The sequence below is a fragment of the Panthera tigris genome, chromosome D4 (assembly GCF_018350195.1).
Source record: "Panthera tigris isolate Pti1 chromosome D4, P.tigris_Pti1_mat1.1, whole genome shotgun sequence".
Classification (NCBI taxonomy): domain Eukaryota; kingdom Metazoa; phylum Chordata; class Mammalia; order Carnivora; family Felidae; genus Panthera; species Panthera tigris.
Genome location: NC_056672.1, coordinates 82,254,322 through 82,270,712, shown reverse-complemented (window position 1 = coordinate 82,270,712; position 16,391 = coordinate 82,254,322). Strand labels below are relative to the sequence as shown.

General features: G+C 42.9%; 1 protein-coding gene across 5 annotated transcripts in view; it reads left to right on the top strand.

Annotated features, from left to right (window-relative positions):
• Window positions 1-16,391, top strand: part of DENND1A (DENN domain containing 1A) — a 509,265-nt gene that overhangs the window by 157,381 nt on the left and 335,493 nt on the right. For all 5 annotated transcript variants that reach the window (XM_042963736.1, XM_042963734.1, XM_042963735.1 and 2 more), the window contains one exon: window positions 8,776-8,895. In XM_042963736.1, the coding sequence (XP_042819670.1) occupies window positions 8,776-8,895 (120 nt within the window). The remainder of the gene's footprint in view (window positions 1-8,775; window positions 8,896-16,391) is intronic.

Genomic DNA, 16,391 nt, shown 5'->3' with positions numbered 1-16,391 from the left:
ATTTATGATATCGTTTGCTTTAGAAAATATGTCAGCATGAGAGATGAGTAATGCCCTAGGTGATTACGTTCAAAAAAGAAAGCTTCCTAATCTTTTTAGTATTTGTACTTTTCTACCCCAAGGAACAGTAATACAACTTTCCGACACTTCTAGTCTATATCAAGAGTGGGATTTTCACAGTCATCATCAAATCACCCGTTAACATTGACATCTTACTGTCTTTTGTGTTGTTTTAAGATTTTTCTTTCTGAAACTAGGACTTATGAAAAATAATAATGCCAGTGGCTCTTCAAAAGAAAGTGCTTTCTCATGTGTTACCTCACTTTATCCTCCTATCCCAAGAGATGAGAACGGGTGCTATTATTCTCATTTGAACAAACTCTAAGCTGCAGAGAAATTAGGATTTGCCCACAGCCCCCTTAGGCTGCTAGCACAACGTAGATGTCCATCTCCCAAATGAATACATTTTTCTAGAACATGTTGTGGGAGCATCAGTCACCAAACAGAGCAGAAAGGAAGGAAATTTGTATTTGAGCCCTTAATTGATTCTAGTCAGCGTGCTGGACACGTCCACACTGGTACTTCATTTGTTTCTTCTAAAAGATGGATGATGGTGGTATCTATTTTACAAAAGAGCAAAGGAAGTCTCCAAATGTGTAGCCCTCTGTCGGGCGGCACGGAAATGGTATTGGACTTGGGGTCCCGCCCACCATGTGTTTCTCAGTGTAGTTCAGGAAGTATTACAAGCACACATTAAAGAGTATCTCTCCAAATGGACAGTGAGGTTAGAGAAGACTGAGATGGTCAGAGAAAACTTCTCACGGTGGGGGAGACGTGGGTTGAGTCTGCAAGGACAGTAAGAAGGGGGTAAGTGGAAGGGAGAGCCTCCCTCCCCATCTGTGCTGAAGAGCAAAGCAGAGGAGAAACCACGAGTGAGCCTAGAGCTTGCTCAGCCAGAGCAGATGGAGCCTGTTGGGGAGAGGGTGACGTGTACCGTGATAGCTTGGGCTCTGGCTACAGGAGGCCTTGAAAGTGTGTGGGAGCAAGATGAAATTCATCTGGTTCAGACGTCCCATTTTACAGAAGGGAAACCAGGATTTGTAGAGGTGAAATGATTTGCTTATGGTCACAACGAAGTAATCACAGCTGGGAAAGAAACATACTCTTACTCCTAGTGCAGAGTTATTTCCACCCTATGCTGTACTTGAGGCTCTTGGTGGAAAGGAGTCTTGACTTGACCTGTTGAATGGCTCAGTTGGTTAAACGTCGGGCTTCGGCTCAGGTCATGATCTCGCGGTTTGTGAGTTCGAGCCCCATGTCAGGCTCTGTGCTGACAGCTCAGAGCCTGGAGCCTGTTTCGGATTCTGTGTCTCCCCCTCTCTCTTTCTCTCTCAAAAATAAACATTAAAAAAAAATTTTTTTTTAAAAAAGGGAAGAAAAAAGATTTATGTGCCATTTCATACCGTGGTGCTACTTGCTTGCCCTTGGTAGCTGGCAACCTGCTTCAATCGGAGCACTCAGGAGACTTGCTGGAGGATGGAAAAGCTCTTCCTTCCTTCCAGGTTTGTGCTTCTCTTTCAGAACCCAGCAAGTCAGCTACCGTTCGATTGCCCTATAAATCATCCTGTACCCCAGTACACACAGATGACATGAGCACAGGATGAAGTGACATGATCTTTTAAGGGTCAGGGGAAGGTGCAGTTTGTTGGTTTAGGATGTAACCAGGGACGCAGATGGGATTCACACGCTGTTTGCTGTTTTGTTATGTATCTGTTATGTGCCAGGCAGTGTGCTGTGTTCTCCTGCACTAAAGGTTTAAACATTTGACAGCTTACCATCACCATAATGCCAAATATGAGGAAACGGGCTCAGAGAGCTTCAAAACCTTGCCCGAGGTCCCACTCCTAGTAAGTGGTAGAGCAGCTCTCGGAACCCACATTTATCTGACTTCCAATTCCACCTTACTTTTTCTCTATCACACCACCTCCATTAGATCCATCACACCAGAAATAAAGTAACCAGGGGCACCTGGGTGGCTCAGTCGGTTAAGTGTCTGACTCCTGGTTTTGGCTCAGGTCACAATCTTACAGTTTGTGGATTCGAGCTCCGCATCAGACTCTCTGCTGACCGCACGGGGCCTGCTTGGGATACTGTCTCCCTCTTTTTCTGCCCCTCCCCTGTGTGCACGCGTGCACGCGTCCTCTCTCTGCTCTCAAAAATAAACATTACAAAAATTAAAAAGAAATAAAGAAATACCAAAAAAAAAAAAACAAACCCCATCAAAGTTTCTTTCAAAGCAATGTATATTTGTTGTAGAAAAGCAGAAAATTCTAAAATCGGAAGAGAACGAAACCTAAGGCAGAAAATGAAACTAATGTGCATGATTAGTGTGTCAGTCTCTGCCTGCCCAGACCTTGGCCCTTATTCTGCGTCTACACATTCATCATATTCTGCTTTGTGAAACCGGATTCGTTTGGCCCACTTTCATCCCTGTCTGTCGTCTTTGGTTTTGTCCCGTGACTTTTCTTACCAGGGTCATCTGCAACCTCTGTTTTGCTCCTCGCGCCTTGTGATCACTGTCCACGGCATTTGATAACAGTGAAGCAGCGGGGCTTTAGTGGGCAGATCATTGGGGGTAGCAACCTGGAGGACCTAGGTTTTATTTTTTGTTCTGCCACTGACTTGGTCCCTGATGTGTGGCAAGTGACGTTTCCCCTAAGGGCCTTAGTTTTCTTCATGGGTAAAATGAGGGGACTGGATTAGATCTCTCCTGTTCCTTCTGGTTTTGATACTGTTTTCATTTTCCAGTTTAGGATTCAGTTTTGCTTTGTCAGGTTCATGTAGGCGAAGGAGTGGAGAGCTCTCTCTAAATTATCTGGTGAGTTTCTCGAGCAGATAGGTATTGCCCTGTATCTGGCAGTGTGTAACCTACTCTAGGTCCCCAGACATTTTGGGTCAATGCCACTCTTGCCACTTGGATCTTTGAGCTTGGAATGTGAGAAACTTGAGTCTTAGGCAGATGAAAGGTTTATGGAAGGAAGCTTTGAGGCTCATGTAACTTAAGGTTGAGATGTGGTAGTATGATAAAACTTGATCCCTGCCCAATGTCCTGTATGCACAGAAGGAAAGGAAAAGCAGCACTAGGGGGGCCCGGCAGTGGTGCTTGACAGGTAATTGTTAGTGAGCCATATTAAATTGAGGATGACAGAACGTTAGGTTCCATGTCTCGAATTTTATAATTTCATAACGATTATTTTCACTTTGTATCTACTATATGCTAGTTTACTTTGCATACATTGTTTCTACTCCCCAAAACCACTCTGCAAAGTATTTTCATTTTGTAGGTGAGGGTCAGAGAGGTACAAACTTGCCTGCCCTCCCAGAGCTAATGACCAGCATATCTGGGATTCGAATCCAAAGGCCTGTTTCTTCCCGCTCCTGCGTCATGAATTTCTGCCTCTGTTGAATCATCTCGAGCAGCTTAAAAAACCAGTTCTGCTAGTTCTCTATCCTCTTGTTCCCGTTCATTGTCCTTCTTGGAAGAGTTAGCTACACACTCCAGCTTACCCCTCAGCCCTCTTCAGTCTTTCTTCTGCCTCTGTCATTCACCTCGAGCTTTTCTTATCAAGGGCATCTGCAACCTGCATATCGCTCACTTCAATTTTTCTGTCCCATCTTGATTCATGGGTACAGTTGACCATTCCTTCCTGCCTGCTCTCCACTTTTCCTTTGATGGTCTTTTATCTATGGGTAATCTCGTCCTGATCCTCTTTTGTTTCTCTGAATGCTCTCGCTAAGTGACCTTGTATTTTACTGTGACATTAAATACATCTGGGTGTAGATGACATCAATTTATAGCTCCAACCCAAACCTTCCCTCTGATTTCCTAGGTAGTATGTTAAACCACGTACTTGACATTTCTATCTCAGGGTTTCTCAGACTTACCATGTCCTGAATGGAACTCTTAGCTCTCCCCGCAAACTGGTGTTTTGTATCATGAAAGAGTAATTTGCTGTCTTTTCACTCTCCGTACATCTGCAAGCCTGTCATTATGCACACCAGCTGGCTGTAATTTGGAACGCTCCACCCGGACCCCACCTTCACTCTTCCCACCATGAGTTAAGCCTCTACCTTGTCTCACCTGGACTAGTCCAGCAGCCTCCTGATTATTTTCTCTGCCTCTACTTCTGCCTTCTCCTAAACTATTCTCCACGTAACATTTACAGTTGGATTAGACTGTTATTCCCTTGATGAAAACCTGTCAGTGGCTTTCCATCACCTTTACAAAAAAAAAAAAAAAAAAAAAAAAAACCAAATTTTTACCATAACCGATGAGGCTTTCTGTATGATCTGGCTTTTGCTTTTATCTAGCAACTTCCTATCATGCCACTTTCCCTTTAGCTCCCGTATCTTAGCTGCACTGGTGTTCTTTGAGATCCTTGAACATGCCTAGCTCTTTCCCACCTGAGAATCTTTGCCCTGCTCATTCCTCTGCCTGAAACACCCTGAAGTCGTTTCTGAAGTCGTTGCTCCGGCTCGTCTTTTGTCATCTTTGAGAAGCTGTCTCTAACCTCCTTGTCTGAATAGGGCTTTGCCTTTTCTTGCATTTTCTTCCCTCCTTGTTCTTGCTTTGGTTTCACAGAACACTGGTACAAGCTGTATGCTTTGTGGCACACTTGTTTATTATTCCTTTCCCGCTAGCTGGGAATCTCTGTGGCAGGACAGATGGTGAGCACTTCTTACGGGATAGTAGTCTAGTAGTTGCTCTCATAAGATGGACAGCTAAACTGAAAGTGAGATAATACGGAAAATCCCATCTCTCCCTGGAAGGTTGAAATCACCCTGTCTGTTGACATGCTTCCTGTCATGTATACACTGAACCTGTAAGTAACTTCGAGATTAAGCAAAATGCTGCTGGAGGAGCCTTGAATGGTTCACAGGCATTTCCATGTCAGCCTGAATGTTAACATCTGGTTTGAATATTCGTTGCTTTTCTCCCTTGTTTTCCATATTCATCTCGGCTTGGGAAGTGCAGTGAAGGGTGGTGTTGGCCCTGGTCTCCTGGGCTTATTTCTGGAAATACTCAAATTTGGTTTCCCTTGCTCAGTGGGCAGTGGGTCTGTTTGAGAAGACAACTGTCTGGATCCCTCACATACCTGAGTTCCTTCAGTGGAGTTGAACGCTGGAGGTGAGGGAAGGGTTTCATTGTGTTTAGTGGAGGCTGGCAGGATGGAGAGGGCTTTGAAGCAGAATGGGGCGTGGAATTTCGTTTTAGTCCTGATACCTTGAGAAAACAAAACCAACAAGACAAAAAGACCATGTGCCTCAGTTTTCCCATCTTATAAAGCAAGAGACTCGAGCCAGATGGTTTCTGCAGTTCCTCCCCGTTTTAATCATTGTGAAATCTCTGATCCCTGTTAAAAAGTTCTGGATTCTGATACTGGAGGTAGACACAAACCCTGCAGCGTCTAGCGAAGCAGACCCTTTCCCCAAAGTCATTTTTATGGAGAGAGAGTGAACACTCTCCCACAGTACAGCAGCAAGCGGAGAGGGAATGACAAGATTCCTCAGAGATTGAGAACCCTTCAGCTTAACCTCTGAGCACCCTTGCCTAACTTTTAGTTTATTGCAGATTGTCCAAGGAGAAGAGATTTGAGAGTTTGCTGCTTTAGGACCCCTTTTGCTTGTTTGTTTAAGTGGCTTGTACTTTATTAGTGTTTAAATGGTTTTTTTTTAATCTTTTTTTATTTTTGAGAGACAGTGTACACGATTGGGGGAGGGGCGGAGAGGGGGAGACACAGAATCTGAAGCAGGATCTGAGCTATGAGCACAGAGCCTGATGAAGGGCTCAAACCCACAAACCACGAGATCATGACCTGAGCTGAAGCTGGATGCCTAACTGAATGAGCTACTACTACCCAGGCACCCCTACCCTGTTAGGATTTAAAAACGGTGAATCAACTGAGAATAACAAATGTTGTCTCCTAAGCTGTGTCCCTTTACTCGTTTACATTACTGAAAGCATGAGCAGCTCCCTTGGTCTCCCAAAGGACTGTCCTTTACTGAAAAGATGCAACTGAGAAGAGGGAAAGGCAGGCTTCCTTTCTCCACTCGTAAGGATTACAAAAATGAGTCCGTCAGGAAGATGCTGAGCAAATGCATGATTTTAATATGAATTTTTGGTTTCCTTCCGAAGGTAACTTGACAGCTTGCATCTCTCTTATTAATTGTTTTTATTATGGACTGGCCTTTATGGTAAATGCTTACCTCACTTATTCCCAAAACCTCCTTTGGGTTGAGCAGTGGTCTCTCATTGTTATTCCAGGTAAAGAAACTGAGGTGCTTAGAGGTTAAGTAACTTGCTAAATGAAGGCCCCGTTAGCAAGTGATTGAGTTGGGATTTGAACCAAGTAAATGAGTGATGAATCTTTCTTTGAGCCTAGGATGTCGCTAAAAGCATTTTCAGCATTTTTAATGGTGGTGAAAAGATAAATAGGGAAATTAATGACACTCACTTCACAAACCAAGTTGTGTTCATTCTGTGTCCTTTTCCTAAGGATCCCGGGTGTTTTCTTTTCATTCAGTCCTATCAATACCCCTTCCTTCTCAGATGCCTCATTTTAAACATTCTAGAAGTGAAATCACACCCTGAGTTAAAATAATGAACAGTCATATTTTATATGATCACATAATAGTATGTCACAAAAGCATGACCTTATTTGTAATTTAGAAATCATTGTGACCTGTTGCTTTAAATATTTCAATAATTCAAGTTTTTTTCTCCTCCCCCCAGTGAGGCCCACTTTTCTCCCCAATCACTTTAATTATGTGAGCTAGAATCCTGTTTCTCACACATCTTCAGTTCTCAACCTTGTTAAAATTAATCATATAATCCCCCTTTAAAACATAGTATTAAATCACCATAGTAACACAGTATCCAAGCTTTATTGATAAAACATAACAGCCATAGGAAGGTAGAGTTTGGTGTCCCCTGGACAGCTCTATAACTTTTATAGAAATGTGTTCCTTCTCCTGGCTTGTGTAAGGTGGAGGGGTAGCATTACTTACACCTGTTTTATTACCGCGTTGCTTTTAAATTGCCACCTTGTTTTCGCTCACCTTCCTAGTTAAGAAGGGAGAGTGGAACACTTTCTTTTCTTTCTGAATTATTTTCTTGTACTCTGTAACCACCCTCTAGGGGATGGAATTGTTTCCTTAAACATGACCAGGTAGGGTCCATTGACCCTGTTGTACTGGGATACCTTGAAAGTCTCTTTCATTTTAATTTTCTTGTGTGGTTTGTATAAGGAAGTGTTAGAAATGAAGGCTATCCATATTTGAAAAATTAACTACGTATCCTATTCCAAAGACTCAGTAAATCTATCTGCCTTTGGAAGGGGCTTGGTGAATGATTTTTCATTTCTGCTGGCAACTTATAAAGTAAATTACAGGTGAGAGCATTGATTTGAATATTTATCAATTTGAGTATATTTTGTAAAATACAATATATGTGAAATACAAGTTAATGAGTTCGTTTGAATAATTCGATGTCAAATTCTAAAATATTACGCTAGCATAGGTTTGTGTATTAGAATTTGGAATATTTAAGTTTTTAAAAAGGAATCCGAACTAAGTGGTAAACTGATTTTAAAAAGGGGGTTTTAAAAACATTTTGCAAACGCCAGAAACGTTTCTAGATTAATCTGATTAGTAACATGCCTTTTAATCTCTTGAAACATATTTCCTATTTTATGTTTTATGCGTGGCTTGCTGATTTTTGTGTCGATGCAGGAATTTTTGGCTTTTTTTCTTTACTGTTTGTCTTTAAAGCCTGTTTCCATTTCTTAGCACCTTGCATTGTTAAGACATTTGGTATTTCTGTCCTGTAACATACATGTTCCCCCCGAACCCCAATGTTGTGAAAGATACAAGAATTCAGGACAGTAGTAACTAACCTTGCCCTCTTGAATTCCACCTCCTCCCCTTGGAAGCTCTGTGAACATGATTCGCTTACATGCCTATTCCGTCCTGTAGTTGCTTTTCCTGTAAAATGGGAACATCATCTAAATTCCAGGGTTGTTTGGAGAGTAAATGAGATGGAATATATCAAGTGTCCAGCTTGGTGACTGGCACACAGTAGACGCTTAAGTTCTGTTGCCATTTTGTTTTCTGAACTAGAGGAATGGTCAGGTGAACATCGTTAACAGCAAGCTGGCAGGGTAGGCTTTGGCGTCACAAAGGCCTAGGTTTAAAACCCAGCTTTTCGCAGCTAACCAGCTGGCACCTTAGGCAGTGCTGCCCTAGGCTGTTGCCTTGTCTATAAAATGAGGTTAATAGAATGCTCCTTTCAGGATTCGGTGGAATGATTAACAGGGCTACCTGCCTGAACTCAATCTGTGGAAGGCATGGGAGCTCCAATGAGGTGATGAGGCGGTCACTATGTATAAAATGAGGTTAATAGGATGTATCTTCAGGATTTGATGAGATGATTAACAGGGCTACCTGCCTGAACTCCGTAAATGGAAGGTTTGGTAGCTACTTTGGTAGTGAGGTGGTCACTAGAATGGGCTGCTTGCGGTCTTTTTTGTTTGTTTGTTTGTTTGTTTTTTACTAGCTCACAGTCTGTTCCCTTCAAGTGTGTAAATTTTGAGTTCATTTGTAAAGAGTTTCACTGAGAAAGGAAATGTTACAGGTTCAACGACTTGTCGTGATTAGATACTTTATCAAGAAACTCACTGCACATTCGTTTTTCCCTTTGTTCTGTCTTTGCCGCAGCCTCACAGTTAGCCAAGTTGGCCAGAACTTCACGTTCGTGCTCACTGACATTGACAGCAAACAGAGATTCGGGTTCTGCCGCTTATCTTCAGGGGCGAAGAGCTGCTTCTGTATCTTAAGGTAAGGGAGAGTGGCTTTGGCTCTTGGCTACTTCCGTGAAACAATGTCAGCCTCCACGTTGTTCCTCTGCAATTAAATTTTCCAGCTGTTCTCCTTATTTTCCTATCTGTTTCCCACAAGTCACTGCATTCGGGGAGAGGGACTCCACAGCGTTGTTCCTGCACTCTAAGTTCTGCAGATAATTGTATTTATTTATTTGCATCACGTCCCTTGGGTGGGAAAGGGATCATGGCTTCTGTGGAGTTTGTGGAAGCTGGGGAGTCAGCATGGCTTCGGTTTGTCCCGCTGTTATCTGGAGCTGTCAGAAATTCGCCTGTTAGGCTTTCCCTTGGACATTTTGTGTATGTAAGATTATTAATAAAGTATGCGTCTGCAGCTCAGGACGTCTTGCAGACACTGATTGTGTCCTCCTCAAAGTAACACCCTTGCCCTCTCTGGGTCAGTGAGGGAGTAACTGTTTCCCCAACTGGGCTACTTCTCTAGAGGTTTGAAAAAAGTATGGGATCCTGGAAGAAGGCTTCTTTAGGTCTTCCAAACCCCTTTGTACACCAGAGCCACACTTGGCCTAATGCTCTGTTTCCTCCTGCCAGAGGGCCAAGGTGTGTTCCGAGGAGGCGAGGAGGGGGAGGATGTGTGGAAATCCGATTTTGGAGCTGCTGGCTCTGTGGGCTCCTGCTGGGCGCCTCCTAAGGGGGAAGTAAAGGCATCCCACACACTCTCCTCTCCATCTGCCTCGGTTAAGTAGGTGTCAGAGGGGCCTGCCTCCTGTCTCTCTCTGCTCGTGTGGAGCAGCCCCGGGCAGGACAGCAGGGAGGCGCCCCTGACAAAACCCGGGTCCCCAGTCTTGGGCTTGCGCCCAGGGATAAAAGGCCAGACTCTATGAATTCCAGAAAGAGCGGTTCTCTGGTACATTAGTTTTTGCACTTTCTTCCTCTCCTCACCAAGAAAAGACCTCCCATCCCAGCCCCCCAAGCACATACACACTCCTACCATAGGAGAAAGAGGGGCTGACTTTTGAAGTACCTTTGCTCAATAACTGTCAGTCTGGTTTACATTTCTCCGCACAAATGTTGTTATTGTTGTTGTTAATCAGCAAAGTCAGCTCTCTTCTTCACCAAGCATAAGGTCTGTAATTCGGCCCTAGAGGGCAACCGCTGGAAAGACCACGGGAAGGAGATACAATGCGGATGCTCTGTGAGATTAAATGTGTGTAACTGCTCTCAAGCTGGCTCAGGAGCCCAGGCCCAAGGGTTACCCACTTGGAGCATTAGCGTCTGATGTAAATGATGATTTACATTTTGATTCAGCAATGTTGGATTTGTTTTTTCTTTTTAAACAAAGTTTTCTCTTCCATTTTGCCTAACGTTGCATTTTAGACTTGGCTTGGGCGCTGATATTTACATAGTCATTTAGAGGAGATGGAGGTTTAAGACAAGTTCTTAAAGTTTTGCAGAAAGGCTTTTTTGTTGTTGTTTTTTGTTTTTGCATAATGTTTTGGTTTACAATGTTTCTTCCTTTCAAAGCTGGGATGTGCATGTTGGGGGGCGGGGTGGGACTCTGAACTGGCACTATCTCGTTCACTCAACAAATTTCTGAGAGTGGAAAACTGTTGATGTAAAAACATCAACAGTGTGTATTTGACTTTGCGTGTCTGTGCGTAGGGTCATGGATGGCGTGCTTACAAGAAGCTAGTTGATTAGCCTTCATGCTGCCATCATTTAGAATGAAAAAAAAGCAGCAATTGGTCTGTTTTCTCTCTGTTATCCCAGCTTGGAACTGTGGGAAGAATTTGGTGGGTTAATTCATTCATTTGTTCGTCAGCCCTTACTTGAGTGCCTACTATTAGCTGGTCCCTGCCCTAGAGGAGTTCCCAGAACAAACTGGGGAGAAGTATGATCATGCTGTAGTATGCTATATATAAAGCATAGGACGGTTCCGCGGCACAATGTCTCCTCACTATTGATGTTCTAGGGCCAGAGGATAGTGATTGTGGTTAAAAATAGAGTCCAGATGAAGTCTGGGACACGCGTTTCACGGGTATTCAGCATGGCGGGTGGAAAGCTCACTTCCCTTGCCCAGGTTGTACATATGCAAAAAGCATGCACAGGGCCACTTCCCCCTGTGGCTTCGTTTGGGAACATTGCTGAATTGAGACTGGCATTTGAATGGAAGGGTCTGCTGTTCACCTTGGGTGACAAGTTGGCAGCATGTTCAGTGGAGAGTGGAGAGGTCTGCCGGGAGAATGCAGGTGCGATTTAGGCCTAGGTTCTATTAGCATTTTCAGTCTCCTTGCTTTTTCGAGATGCTTCATCTCCTTGCTTTTTTTTCCAGATGCTTTTCCTTTATTATTATTATTTTTTTAATGTAATTTCTTGTCAAATTGGCTAACATACAGCGTGTAAAGTGTGCTCTTGGTTTCTGGGGTAGGTTCCCGTGGTTCAGTCACTTACATGTAACACCCAGTGCTCATCCCAACAAGTGCCGTCCTCAATGCCCATCACCCATTTTCCCTTCTCCCCCAGCCCTCCATCCACCCTCAGTTTGTTCTCTGTATCTAAGAGGCTTTTATGTTTTGCCTCCCTCCCTCTATTTTTTTCCCCTTCCTCTCCCCCATGATCTTCTGTTAAGTTTCTCAAGATCCACATATATAAGTGAAAACATATGATATCTGTCCTCCTCTGACTGACTTATTTCACTTAGCATAACCCTCTCCAGTTCCATGCTACAGTTTGGACAGTTTCCTTGCTACAAAAGGCCAGATTTCATTCTTTCTCATTGCCGAGTAGTATTCCATTGTATATATAAACCACATCTTCTTTACCTTTTCATCAGTTGATGGACATTTGGGCTCTTTCCATAATTTGGCCACTGTTGAAAGTGCTGCTATAAACATTGGGGTACAAGTGCCCCTATGTATCAGCGCTCCTGTATCCTTGGATAAATTCCTAGCAGTGCAATTGCTGGGTCATAGGGTAGTTCTATTTTTAACTTTTTGAGGAACCTCCACACTGTTTTCCAGAGAGGCTGCCCCAGTTTGCATTCCCACCAACAGTGCAAGAGGGTTCCTGTTTTTCCACATCCTCACCAGCAATAGACGCCTTCCCTTTAGTTCACCAGTGCCTTGAGGTCCAGTGTCTGTTCGCAGTGTGCCCGGTGCTCTAGCTTGTGTGCTCATGAGCCACCTCTACTTGTGCTCTCCATTTCTTCTCATGGTGGGGAGGGCTGGGTAGCTCCCAGTGATTGTGTCTTGTGCAGACATAGTCTCCACTGTTCTAGAATTTGGCTTCTTAGGATTGCCCCCTCTCTGACTGCTCTCCCAAGCTCATGTGCTTCCTGGCCCATATGAGTCTCTGGGCCTTTCTGCCTTCACACCTTTATCCATCCACCCACAGCAGCCTTTTCCAGGCAGAAGTAATCATCCTCACCTCTGGGGGCACCTAGCATGCTTTGCATACTTCAGTTACATGCTCATAAGCCTGCATCATCCTTTTACCTCTTCCTCCTCTTCCTCTAAAATGAACTCATTAAGGGTAAAGATAGTGTCTTAAGCAACTTTGTATCTCCAGCACTTAGTGCAGCCCTTGGCCAACATACTGTGTGCATGGCCTTCAGACATGGAGATGTATTCCATTTGAATGCAAGAATAGGACACTGAAGGCTCTGAGTGACAGGACAGGCCTCATGGGACACCAGTTCAAGAGAAAGTGTGAAATACAGTAGTAGAGAGATGTGGTTCATACTCCCAGACTTATTTCTGTTAGTTACAAGAGGTCCTCTTGAATCTCACTGTGGAGATCTAGTGTTGAATGACAGGCATTGTGTCCATAAAATCCGTAAAGGACTAGGCCATCAGTGTTAGAAACTTTAAACTTAATTTCACAATGAAAGGTTCTTAGATACCTGTCATACAGTATAAGTTATTGGGTCCATTGTTAGAAGTGTTGTCTGTTCCTTCCCCCTAGAATATAAGTTCCATGAAGCTTGGGAATTTTTATCTGTTTTGTTCCCAAATATACCCAACGTACAGAGTAATGGCTATGCATAGTAGGCACTTAGTAATACTTGTTTCATGAAGGAAAGAATTCCTGATGAAGAAGCCCTGTGTTTATTTTTAACACAGGTCTAATTCTGTCACCAGCTAACCTTGACAGAAATGTAGTTGTGCTAGGGTATGAACAAGTCTCATTAACACAAATACCATGGTTTGTAAAGTTCAAATGCATTATTTTGTCCCACGGTTGACTAGTTCTTTATATTTAGGCATTTTACTTTTCCTTGAGATTCGCCATAATATTATTTAACTATTTGCTGGATGGTAGTCAATACTGGCTTAAAAGCACAGCTGGGGGTGGGGGTACCTGGGTGACTCAGTCGGTTAAGCATCTGACTTTGGCTCAGGTCATGATCTCATGGCTCGTGAGTTCCAGCCCTGCATCGGGCTCTGTGCTGACAGCTCAGAGCCTGGAGCCTGTTTCGGATTGTGTCTCCCTCTCTCTCTGTCCCTCCCTTGCTCCCCCTCTGTCTCTCTGTCTCTCTGTCTCTCTGTCTCTCTGTCTCTCTCTTTGTCTCTCTCTCAAAAATAAACAAACATTAAAAGAATTAAAAAAGCACAGCTAGAGAGCAATAGATACGTGTAAGTTAGTCCTTCTTCATTATAAACCCAGGAATGTGAGGCAGAATTAGCATTTTCAGGTAGCACCAGCTGAGTCTGTTATGGTATAAGCATTTACCTCTGAAATCCTTCAAGTATCATAAAGTGACCTAGAACCATACTTTTTTCATGACTTCCGACTTGTCCAAATGGCACATGTTTCATCAAGGCTAAAACTGTAATGAAATATGTTATTTATAGCCAACTTCTGGTTTGGAGAAACAGAAGGAGCATAAGAGTTCAAAGCCATAACTGTGTTGTTTGTGGGTGTGGATTATGGGAGATATGTCACATAATAATTAAATGTTTTACTTTTTATAAAGGAACTTTTTAAATTTTTTTTTGAATCTTTATTTATTTTTGAGAGAGAGACAGTGTGCAAGTGGGGGAGGAACAGAGGGAGAGGGAGACACAGAATCCAAATCAGGCTCCAGGCTCCAAGCTGTCAGCACAGAGCCTGACTCGAGGCTTGAACTCATGAACCGTGAGATTGTGACCTGAGCTGAAGCTGGTCGCTTAACCAACTGAGCCACCCAGGAGCCCCAAAAGGAGCTTTTTAACAAAATTTATTTATTTAATTAATTATTTTTTAATTTCCATCCAAGTTAGTTACCATATAGTCCAACAATGATTTCAGGAGTAGATTCCTTAATGCCCCTTACCTGTTTAGCCCATCCCCCCTCCCACCACCCCTCCAGTAACCCTCTGTTTGTTCTCCATATTTAAGAGTCTCTTATGTTTTTGTCCCCCTTCCCGTTTTTATATTATTTTTGCTTCCCTTCCCTTATGTTCATCTGTTTTGTATCTTAAAGTCCTCATATGAGTGAAGTCATATGATATTTGTCTTTCTCTGACTAATTTCACTTAGCATAATACCCTCTAGTTCCATCCATGTAGTTGCAAATGACAGGATTTCATTCTTGTTGATTGTTGAGTAATACTGTATTGTGTGTGTGTGTGTGTGTGTGTGTGTGTGTGTGTGTGTGTGTGTGTATATACACACCACATCTTCTTTATCCATTCGTCCATCGATGGACATTTGGGCTCTTTCCATCCTTTGGCTATTGTCGATAGTGCTGCTATAAACATGGGGGTGCGTGTGCCCCTTCGAAACAACATACCTGTATCCCTTGGATAAATACCTGGTAGTGCAATTGTTGTGTCGTAGGGTAGTTCTATTTTTAATTTTTTGAGGAACCTCCATACTGTTTTCCAGAGCGGCTGCACCAGCTTGCGTTCCCACCAACAATGCAAAAGAGATCCTCTTTCTCTGCATCCTCGCCAACATCTGTTGTTGCCTGACTTGTTAATGTTAGCCATTCTGACAGGGGTGAGGTGGTATCTCATTGTGGTTTTGATTTGTATTTTCCTGATGATGAGTGATATTGAGCATCTTTTCATGTGTCTCTTGGCCATCTGGATGTCTTCTTTGGAGAAGTGTCTATTCATGTCTTTTGCCCATTTCTTCACTGGATTATTTGCTTTCTGCGTGTTGAGTTTAATAAGTTCTTTATAGATTTTGGATACTAACCCTTTATCTGATATTTCCTTTGCAAGTATCTTCTCCCATTCCGTCAGTTGCCTTTTAGTTTTGCTGATTGTTTCCTTCGCTGTGCAGAAGCCTTTTATTTTGATGAGTTTATTTTTGCTTTTGTTTCCCTTGCCTCTGGAGGCATGTTGAGTAAGAAGTTGCTGCGGCCAAGGTCAAAGAGGTTTTTGCCTGCTTTCTCCTCGAGGCTTTTGATGGCTTCCTGTCTTACATTTAGGTCTTTCATCCATTTTGAGTTTATTTTTGTATATGGTGTAAGAAAGTGGTCCAGGTTCATATTTGTGTTCTACAATTTTCTTATGTATGGGAATCTTATTTAAGCTCTTGAGAAAGTTTGAGTAGCTTTTTTTTTAAATGTTTGTTTATTTTTGAGAGAGACAGAGACAGAGTGCCAGTGGGGGAGGGCCAGAGAGAGAGGGAGACACAGAATCCAAAGCAGGCTCTAGGCTCTGAGCTGTTATCACAGAGCCCGACGTGGGGCTTGAACCCATGAACTATAAGATCATGACCTGAGCCAAAGTTGGGCACTTAACAGACTGAGCCACCCAGACGCCCCTGAGTAACTGCCTTAGTACCTATATCAAACTGTTCAGTCCCTATTATACATTTTGGGAAGAAATAACTTGTTTCATCAAGACAGGATCTAAATTTTTTTTTTAGTTTAACATGTAAGATTTTTCTTCAATTAGTGAGTATCTTGGTACGTAGTATAAACCAGGAGTGAACAATGTGTAACACTTGGTCTTTGGCTTTTTATTCACTTCAAGTTCCCTTGATACAGAGGTAAAGATCTCTCCCCAGTTCTCTATAAGAACCTTTCAGATATCATGTTCAGATGTCATTCAAGATTTTGATGAGCTGAACTTTTAAAGTTGGTCTTACAAACTGAAAACAATATATACTTTTGGTCCTTTACCAAATTTAAAACTTAATATGCTTCTGGGTGCACCGTTCCCAGACCACCTCTGATTTTGTTACTTCCCCTCCTGTTTCGGTTCGGCTACACTTACTGTCCTAGGAGCCACTAACTCTTTGGGAAGGGACTATGTAAACAAGGAAAATATGATGTGATAAGTGCTATTTAAATCAAAAATATGTATGTGCGAGGTTCTTTGGGGTCACTGATTAGGAAGTGCCCATCTCTGGCTTGGAATCAGAGAAAGTGTTGCTGACGGTTTCCAGTTAAACTAGGTCTTACAGAATCACTGGGGGCTGGTCTGGAGGAGAATTGGAGAAGAGCTTTCTAGGCAGTGAGAACTGACATGTAAGGCCCAGAGAAATGAAGGATATGGCAAG